At 39.5% G+C, this 10,182-nt stretch overlaps 1 protein-coding gene across 1 annotated transcript; it reads left to right on the top strand.

Moving 5' to 3' along the window:
* Nucleotides 1–4,014: 4,014 nt before the first annotated feature.
* On the top strand, nucleotides 4,015–10,162 carry LOC139433666 (uncharacterized). The gene is made up of 2 exons (XM_071202770.1): nucleotides 4,015–4,234; nucleotides 4,866–10,162. The coding sequence occupies exons 1-2, from the start codon at nucleotides 4,072–4,074 to the stop codon at nucleotides 5,360–5,362; spliced, it is 660 nt and encodes a 219-aa protein (XP_071058871.1). The 5' UTR covers nucleotides 4,015–4,071; the 3' UTR covers nucleotides 5,363–10,162.
* The last annotated feature ends 20 nt before the right edge of the window (nucleotides 10,163–10,182 follow it).

Below are 10,182 nucleotides of genomic sequence, written 5' to 3'. Positions count from 1 at the left end.
CCATTCGATCCACAGTGCGACACGCTCATACAAAAACCCTTGCTTGATACAGTGCATTGTATTTCTCTCCCTTTTTTTTCAATATCTGCTTTTATCTTTTATTTTTTTGCTTTCTCTTTTGGTGTTATTTATGTACATTTAAACATCAAAAACAAATTCCTTTTACCATCCTTCCCAGATTCTGACTCGTTTTTTGTAAGGTAATTTATAAGCCCATGTTGCCTAACAAAATCCTATGTAATTGATCACATTATTTTCAACTATCATACATCTGTGCTTCTCATGAGGAGGTTATGTAGGTCACATATCTCACCTCCTGGTTTCCTTCATAGCACCACATGTCCTCCAGTGGAAAGGGGTTTTTGTCACACAATGTATCACTGTGGTTGCTATACTGCACTGTGATATGACTCCATACAAAAACTCCACCCGGCACACTGGCTGTCACAACACGCACTTGCTTTGAACCCTTTCATTTTAGTTGATGATTTTACGATTTAATCCTAGAACAGAATCACCTGTACAAGTGTCTCCTTTTGTTTCGTTTTTTTAATAATGTAAATAATAAGAGTTTCACTAATACAGTTATATATATAAAAAAAAATGCATATACAAACTAAGTATACATGTGGATGAGAAACAAATTGCTTGATACATGGAAAATAGGCTCTGACAGAAGATTACATATTTTCATACTCATTATATGTTGTTACAGGTATATCATCCTGTTTATCATATTTAAAAATACTGCCCAGTCTTTTATAGAATAGAATATATCTTTGTTGTCATCATTCAAAGTTTATCGACATTTCTTTGGCATCTCTCACTGCAGTAATGAAAATAGACACAAATAAATAAATAAAAGCAGATGTAGCAGCAATGACAGGGTAATGCAATAAAATGTTATAACAATGTGCATATTATTAATTTTTAAGTACTACGTTTGTGAAATGTATTTAAACTCACTATTTCCTGCAAGTCACAGCTTCCTATAATTGTTTGCATATCTAAAGTTTACGGAGCTTTGCCAGAGGTTTTTGTAACTGTGTCAATCACTGTGGTTCCCCCCGTATACACAGTGAAACACCACTGTGCAAAAACCTGTGCCACAGTAGCTCATCCTCTTCTCTGAATTACACGGCTAATAAAACAGCTACTTTTACTAGATAATTAATAAAAAGAAAAATGGGATTGTAATAACCACTGTACATACCTTTTGTATTTGTATTCATTCACATTGTTCAATGGCCGTACTAAATGACTTTGAACATGCAGAATATTCCAATAATGAAAGTCTTTTAATATTTGTTCAAACACATGATACTGATGAGATGTTGTATAGTGCTACTATCATACTGTATGGTATGGCAGCCCACTTTTTACAGTAAATTGACCTCAATATCAACACAAATGTGAAAAAAATATTAACCTTAATTATTATGGCTTTTAAATATTAAGAGAGTTACAGCATAAACATGCATAAACCTTTACCAAAGTGTAGCTGCTTGTCCCTTATTTACAATAAACAGCAACACAACAACTATTCTTCTTTTCATTTAAATAATTACAATTTAAAATTATTTCTGGACCGTTTTAAGATTTGAATAATAATAACATTTTTAAGATTTAGTTAAATGTATGGGAATGTATCTGTTTTTTTTCAGCAGCAGTAACATTGATATATATTCTTCTGAGCCTGAAAATAATATTATTTTTAATAAACTTCACATGCACTGGGGCAAAGAACTGCTGCAAAAACTTTCGGATCACACTTTTTTGTAATTGCCATGTAGTTTTAGACAGAAATGTGCCGTTATACAGAGTGGGATCAGTAGAAGCCTGCAGATGGCAGCAAAGCACTATCTTTAAATTAAAAAATCACCACAGTAGACTCACCTTGACACCTACTGCTTTGTTTGCTTACTATAATCAATCACTTTTTTAAATGTTTTTTGATTGTCTTCCTAGTCTGGTCCTATTCACTAAATATAAAGTATTTTAGGCCAACAAATGTATTGGATTGTAATAATAACCACTGTAGATACTTAAACAAATAACATTGTTCAATGGCAGGACTTACTAGTTGGATTTTGAACATGCAGAATATTCCATTGATGAAAGTCTTTTAATAACTTATATATAATATAATCACCCTCTTCACTCATCAGTATATGGAAATGCTCCCTACATCAAGGAATTGCTCACCCCACAAACCTCCACGAGGAACTATACGTTCAGTAAAGGCAAACCTCCTCATCCCACCAAGGACACAACTGAAGACCATGGGAGACCGAGCCTTCTGCTCCGCTGCTCCGAGACTGTGGAATGCCCTCCCAAACCAGCTGAGGACACCACAGACTGTGGAGGCTTTCAAAAAAGGCCTAAAAACGCATCTTTTTAGAATAGCCTTTAACTAGATTTTTAAATCCACCACATTATGCCATGCCGGCATGAATGTCACAGCTTTTATTATGTTGTTTTAATTGTTTTAAAATTGTTTTTTTATTGTTTTGTTTCACCCTTTTTAATTTTGTAGCACTTTGAGTTTTGTTTACGCTAATGAAAAGTGCGCTTATAAATAAAATATATTATTATAATGGTGAAAATATGTGTTTCTTGCAGTTAAATGTTAAATGACAGAAATGTGCTCTTTTTTACAGAGTGGGGTCAGTGCACATGGAAGCCTATAGATGGCAGCACATCGCTATCTTTAACTTCAAAGGTCACCACTGTACATGCACCTGGAGGTCAGTCTACTGCTTTGTTTGCTTACTATCATCACTTTTTGTGGAATTACTGGGTCATAAAATGCGGAATTCTAAGCAAGGTTCTTCCCAGTCTGGTCCTATTCGTTAAATATAAGGTATTTTATGCCAAACAACCCGCTTCTTGTATATTGTGGATTTACACAAATAGATCTGCAGACACACATGAGCTATATTAGGGTTTATGTCAGGGGGGTTTAGTCATGTGAAGTAGTTATAGTCTGAGGTAATGCATCTCAATTTACATGATGTTACCAAGTTTTGCTTTTTACTCATGGCTACATTTTAAAACACTACAGCAGCAGTCATAAGGCCCTGTTGTCACACAGGAACCATCCACCTCTTGTTTGCCATGGATGTCTGGATACGGTTCAGTAAAGTTTGGCTGCACATAAAAAAGCAGAAGAATAACAAATAAATGCATCCTCTTCAGTCATGTGTTTTTCTTTATATATAATAAGGACATAGACAATTCCTACTGTACCACTAACAATGGAAAAGATTGATACAGGATATTGTCTGTAGTATCAGTAATAGTATTATTTAATGTTCATCCCTGTGTCCCATTATGACCAAGAATTGAGCATTTTGACACCTGTTTTAACATTTGAAAGCCATTTTTGCCATAAATACTGTTTACATTGTAACATCAATAAAATACCAAAGTGCATTATACAGGTTTTCTAGTATGTTGCTAGCAAGTGACGATATAGTTGCCACAGTTAGCTTAAATTATTCAGTATGTTCTCCCTAGCTCTTGTAGTGGAACATTTTATTATTATCATTCTTATTATTATCCTTATTATATCTTTCATATGTTTAAACCAAATGCTTCTTATTTCCTCTTGTTGTGCTTTTACCATTATTATTCTACTATATTCTCTTATGAGTTTCCCAGTCTCTGCAAGGCCACAGCTGTTTCAGCAGACTGGGAGACTCATACACAGTCAGACACATCACGAATTTCCCTGCTCTGAGAACCGTTATGCTATCTACTCAAGGCCACTGGGTGTCTCATCAACAATCTGACTGTGTGAACCCAGATTGTTCTCTTTCCCACTCCTTTTCTATATAACCTTTGCTTTTCCATTGTTCTGCGCACTCTCGCGCAGACTATCTTATACTCTGTGCGACTTGTGACATTATTATATTATTATATCGTGTATTTGAAGCTTCAAATAAATAACCAAAAGACAGCTTTGCTTGATTCACCATTTATTTGTTTTGATCATTTGACTTGTACTCTCAAGCGCTGTGTTGGGTCCTAGATTTCCATAACAAATGGCGTTGTCGGCAGGATCTCTGTATGTTTGATCGGGGAAACCTCTGGACGCTGGTGGCTGCTAGCTCCGGGATCTTGGATCCTCCTCTACCCCGACATAAAACGTACGGGACGAGGGGACCAGCGCGAGGGGTGGAACCGATTGACTTCACGAGATCCAACGAACTCAAAGGGCTTTCAATACTCGGTGAGATGTGCAAAGTCTAAATTGTTAAACGTTAAACGTAATTAAAACTCCATGACATCAGGAGAGGGACTGCTCGAAAACAGAGATATTTGGCATATCTAGCATCGACGGATGAAAAATAGTGTTTTGGTGACACGGAGTGTTTTGGTGACACTTTAATAGTGTTTTGGTGACACGGAGTGTTTTGGTGACACTTTAAAAGACTTTGCTATGGGGGCAAAGCAGGGGAGGGGGTATGTACAGCCTCCTGAGGGTCCGATAGTTGATGTCATGCGAGCAAAATATGGTGAAGAAAGTCTGTCTAAATTAAATATATGGACGGAAATGTTCGGATTTCCTCAGGGAGGTTCTTTGAGTAAATTAAAAATCAAAAACCTAAGGGATAAATTACAAGAGTGTGAAGATGGAATGAAGAAGAAGAGTAAAATTAAAGTAAAAGATTTAGAGAGACTGGACACTCATAGAAAGTGTTTAAAATACTGGGAGGATGAAGCAGAGTGCCGTGAAAGGCAATTGGCCGCGGCAATAAAAAAGATACAGGCTGAGGATAAGACTGAAAAGAAAGATAAAAAGTGTTTTGTGTTTCCTCCACAATATAAATCACATGCTTCCCTTTATCCTCTGGTTTCAGGCGTGCGGGACCCTCTCCCTCACCTAAGTTCCCCATTCCCCCCTTCCTCCCCCCGTCTGCTACCTGCTGTGGAGGCTCCTGGAGGGGCTGCTGCTGCTGGACCAGAGGTCAACATACCAGCCGCCGCTGGAGCAGCTGCGCAGCAAGACACACAGACAGGGAGCAGAGACGAAGAGAGACAGAGAAAAGAAAATGAAGAAGAAGAAGCAGGACTGAAAAAGATCCATGACAAGAGAGAGAAAAAGAAAAGAGACGCGAAGAAAGCTGAACTCTACAGAAAAGAACACCTCCAAAAAGGAATAACTACATTCCCCGCTTTCCCTGGCCAGCTGACCATGGTCCAGGCTATTACAACCACCTGGACCCAAAGTGATGGCCGGGGCAGACAAGGGGGTTTCCGAGGCCGGAGCAATAACTACAATCGCTGTTTTAACTGCGGACAGACGGGTCATCGGTTCGCTGAATGCCCACACGAGAAGAAGAAAAATAACTTTTGATCGGATAAATCGGACCACAACAAAGACAATTCTTCAAACTAACAGTCGAGGGAGGGAGTGGAGGAGGAATGAATTCGGTCGGGGGAGACGGACCCCATGCCAAGCAGCATCTAACCAGGGAAGTGACACACACACACACACACACACACACACACGGACACACACACACACACACACACACACACACACACACACACACACACACACACACACACACACACACACACACACACACACACACACACACACACACACACACACACACACACACACACACACACACACACACACACACACACACACACACACACACGCATCATACATGCTATTGAGAAATTAGAAGAATTAGAGGACATGTCTGTAATTAAAAAGGGTACATATTTGAAATATGACAGTGAATGTTTGCGTTAAGAAATGTCCCACACATTTTCGGTTGATTCTGGGGCTACACATTCTGTGGTAAAAAAAGGGTAGATTTGCCTGAATGCAAATTTAGTGATAGATTTATTCATGTGCTGGGTTTATGAAAAGGAGAAGTTTCTGTACCACTTCAGAGTGGAGATAACGGTGTTGACAGTAATCCATTTCCCACATCAGTAAAAAACAGTTATTTTATCATCTGCCTGCCCAATACATTTACTGGGCAGAGATCTGGTTCTCCGGTTCGGCTTGGACCTCATTTTTCCACAAATGAGGGTCTTAAAGTCCGACAGCCATCTCCTACGATGGTTCAAAAAGTGTCATTTGATGATAAAGAACTGGTGAATGTGTATCAATGGGCTGCTGACATATCCTGATTTTCAGGAGTTGTTGCGTTTGACTGGTCAACGTGGTTTTCCACCTGCTGTGTGGAAACTTCTCATTTTGCATTGTACTGCTAACGTGGTTGAAAGATCCGTGTAAATGCTATGATGAGAGTTTTACTGTTAGAATGTGTGAATGATGAGCTCATGTTTAAAAATGTATTGGAATTCGCTGGGTAGCACTATCTCTGTTAGACTCACACACACACAAGACACAACCAGCTGTGTCAAATCCCAGGGGCGGTCCACACATTTCACTAGCCAGGGGGCCCCACTGATAGATGAAGGGATTTGGGTCCAATCGTTAAAGATTGGGAGTCAGTCACTGATTGGGCACCTACACACACAGAATATGTCATGTACTCTATGTCACGTGACGTGTATCAAAGGAAAATGTGCACGAACGTAGCCGTTCTGCGCACATTGCTGTTGGTTGAGGATAAGGTAATTCTCATATCTCTGAGCTTCCTGCCGCGCTTTCAGATGTGCCATACTCACTCTGGGCAGCTCACAGATATGACGTAGGGTTAATGTCCACGTTCACGTACCGTACTCATTGAAACGTGAAGCTGTTGATGGCCAGTGTTTACCTCTCTGCTTAAACAAGGGGTCATTATTCCGTGTAACGATTCCAGTGTTTCCTGTCAAAAAGATCAGAGACAAACCTCCTGACGAGTGGAGATTTGTCCAGGATTTACGATGTAAATGCAGCTGTGCATGCACGCTCGTCCGGAATTCTTATCTGATTATTTCCCAAGTTCCAGCCTCTGCAACATTTTTACTGCCATAGATGTCTCAAATGCATTTTTTCCAGTGTTCCGGTACACAAAGACAGTCAATTTTTGTTCACATTTGAATATAATGGTAAACCTTACACATTCACACGTTTGTGTTAAGACTAAATGTTAAAAAAGTCACTAAGCAACAGATGATGTCATTCTTGCGTATGTGTTCATAACACACGGCTGTTGTTATGCTTGCTGTGATGTTACCTTAGTCCGTTCTCTGCTTGTAATTATGCCGTTACAAGCTTCAAAGTTGTATTTATCATCTGAATTTGCCGAAACAAGTTTAATATTCTGAAAGCCAATACTTTGAAGATGTATAAGTGAGGTGTCTTGAGTAGTCAAAATTACCTACAAATCATTGTACACGTGTACATATTATTCTATTTTTATGCAGCTCTGTGTGATTTTGTAGCTACAATTCAGACTAATACACTACCAGAAGTGGAATAAGTACTCAGATATTGTAGTGAAATTAGAAGTACTCAGATATTGTATTTGAGTAAAGGAATAAGTACTCAGATCTTGTACTTGAGTAAAAGTAGAAATACCAGAGTGTTACAGTAACAGTCCTGCATTCAAAATGTTCTTCAAGTAAAAGTAGAAAAGTATTATCAGAATATAGTGAAAGTAAAGACAGTAAAAGTAGTCGTTGTGCAGATTGGTCCATTTCAGAATAATATATGTGATATGTTTTATAATGATTGATCATGAAAGTGTTCTCAAAGCTGGTGAAGGTGCAGCTAGTTTGAATGAATTTGTATTCTGCAGGGTAGCTTGTGGATTCACTCCAGGTGGAACTAAAGTCTGATTTAACACTTGATTATATTTCACATCATTCATCCACATCTGTGAAGTAACTAAAGGTATTAATACATGAAGTGAAGGAAAAGTACACCATGTACCTATGACTTATGTTCACTTCCAACCTAAAAGGACCTAAAAAATAGTAATCAATAATGTATTGAAAAGTTATTTGCTGATTGGTTTTTATATCGGCTCAGCCAGGTTATATGGGAGGCCCAGTCTACGTACACTCTAACAACAAATGCCTTGGCTTAACAAAGAAAATCAAGGCAATAGGTTGCATCGATGGTTATTGAGTTAAGACAACTTCTATTGAAATGTTGTTAAAGCAACAAAGTTATTTGGGTTAGGGGAGAAGGCTTTTCCTCTGCAATCAGAGGTGTTTTCAATTACCACTCACTTAATAATTGGTAGCATAAACACAAGTTTAAGTTGATTACTCCAAAAGTTCCAACTTGTTTTACCGTATTATTTAAATATAATCTTAAATTGTATGTACTTAATTACCACATGTTGAACATGAACACATGTTTTTAAGTTGACAACTATTTATAAATTAAGTTGCTCCAAATAATATTGTACCAATAGGGTTTTTCTCTTAGCTTTTTCATGTTTTTGCCTTTAAAGAAAGAAATTAATTGATTCCACAACAAAAATATTAGGCAATTCATTTTTTTTTTTTTTTAACTACAGGTGTTTATTTCAACACATGATGTTTCAAAAGGAGAGACTTCATTTAGTTTGAATATTGCCTGAAGACGGTTGACGTAATTTCCATTGTGTGCACACCTAGACCGGACTTAAAGACAGACAGGTTTTTATTGTTTGGACTTAAAAGACGTTCCTCTGACCAACGCTGACCTCATTTTGTATGTTGATGGGTCTGCCTCTCGCGACCAAGGGGGCACTAATTTATTTGTTTGTTTTTTTTGTTGTTTTTTTTTCTTCTGTTGTTTCAGATTCTGCTGTACTCCGTTCTGGACTGCTTCCATGTCACCTCTCAGCACAGGCAGCAGAGCTCATCGCACTAACTGAAGCCTGCACGTTTGCAGAAGGCAAAACCGTGACTATTTACACTGACTCACGATATGCTTTCGTTGTAGTACACGATTTTGGGGGCTATTTGGAAGTGTAGACAATTTCTTAAATCTGATGGCAAACCAGTACTTAACCATGTACTGGTTGCAGGCTTACTAGACGCCATTCTGCTCCCATCTGAGGTTGCAGTCTGTAAATGTGCCGCACACGCAAGCAGTAAAGACCCAGTTTCCCTAGGAAATGCGTCTGCTGACTCAGCCGCAAAGGCAGCTGCCCTGATTCCTCTCGTACCTCACGCACACTCATTTGTTAAAATCCCTGTCTCCTCCTTTACTGACAAAATGTCATCACTGACTTCCTAGCTACGCCAGTTGAGAAGGCTCAATGGAAGGCTGCTGGGGCTGTTTTTTGGGTTGGCCCAAATTCTAATCCATGTCTTCCCAGACATTTTTTCCCTCATTTCGCTAAGTTGACACATGGGTGGGATCATGTGTCAAAAGGGGGGATGTTAGAGTCTATAAATCAGGAGTGGTTCACAAGGGGGTTCACAGTAACAGCTCAAAAGCACTGTGAAGCATGCTAATCTGCATTATGCAAAATTACAAACTAGCAAAATGCTGTGCAGACACAGGTCTGTCATGGACACAAGCTCTGCCCATTGTGCTGATGTACATGAGGATGCAGAAAAGAACACGGAGTCAACTCAGCCCATTTGAAATCCTATGCTAATCCAGATTGGACTCAAGGCTCCAGGATGTCCTCCTCCCTCCACAACTTTGTGTGAGGATGCTATGTTGTCATATTGTGTTAACCTATCATCCACTTTAGCGACTGCCACTGGTCCGCTTCACCACCTTCAACCGGGCGACTTCGTGCTGGTCAAGGATTTCCGGAGAAAGAGCTGGAAATCCAATCGTTGGCAGGTCCCTACCAGGTGCTTCTCGTCACCCAGACAGCGGTCAAGGTCGCCGAGAGAGCTACATGGGTCCACGCCAGCCACTGCAAGGTCGTGGTCACAGGAAAGGAGAAACGATAGAAACAGATGACAACAAGTGACATGTCCAAGTCACCAACAGATGACAACAAGTGACATGTCCAAGTCACCAACAGATGACAACAAGTGATGTGTCCGAGTCACCAACAGATGACAACAAGTGACATGTCCAAGTCACCAACAGATGACAACAAGTGACATGTCCAAGTCACCAACAGATGACAACAAGTGACGTGTCCTAGTCACCACCAGCACCACACTTGCACTACATACACCAAAACACACTACACACAAGGTGTCACGAGCGAGTGCCAGCTGAGCGGTTCCATATGCTCTCTGGTTCCTCGTTTGTGTTATCAGTGTGCGAAGTCTGACGGTCCGTGTCACGAAATC

This window comes from Pseudochaenichthys georgianus, unplaced genomic scaffold (assembly GCF_902827115.2).
Source record: "Pseudochaenichthys georgianus unplaced genomic scaffold, fPseGeo1.2 scaffold_895_arrow_ctg1, whole genome shotgun sequence".
In the NCBI taxonomy this organism is placed as follows: domain Eukaryota; kingdom Metazoa; phylum Chordata; class Actinopteri; order Perciformes; family Channichthyidae; genus Pseudochaenichthys; species Pseudochaenichthys georgianus.
The sequence above is the reverse complement of the archived record's forward strand: the minus strand, read 5'-3'. Positions and strand labels throughout refer to the sequence as shown.

Coding starts and splice junctions, on each gene's coding strand:
- LOC139433666 (XM_071202770.1), top strand. CDS start 4,072: ATGTTTGATCGGGGAAACCTCTGGACGCTGGTGGCTGCTAGCTCCGGG. Junction 4,235..4,865: donor CAAAGGGCTTTCAATACTCG/GTGAGATGTGCA, acceptor CTCTGGTTTCAG/GCGTGCGGGACCCTCTCCCT.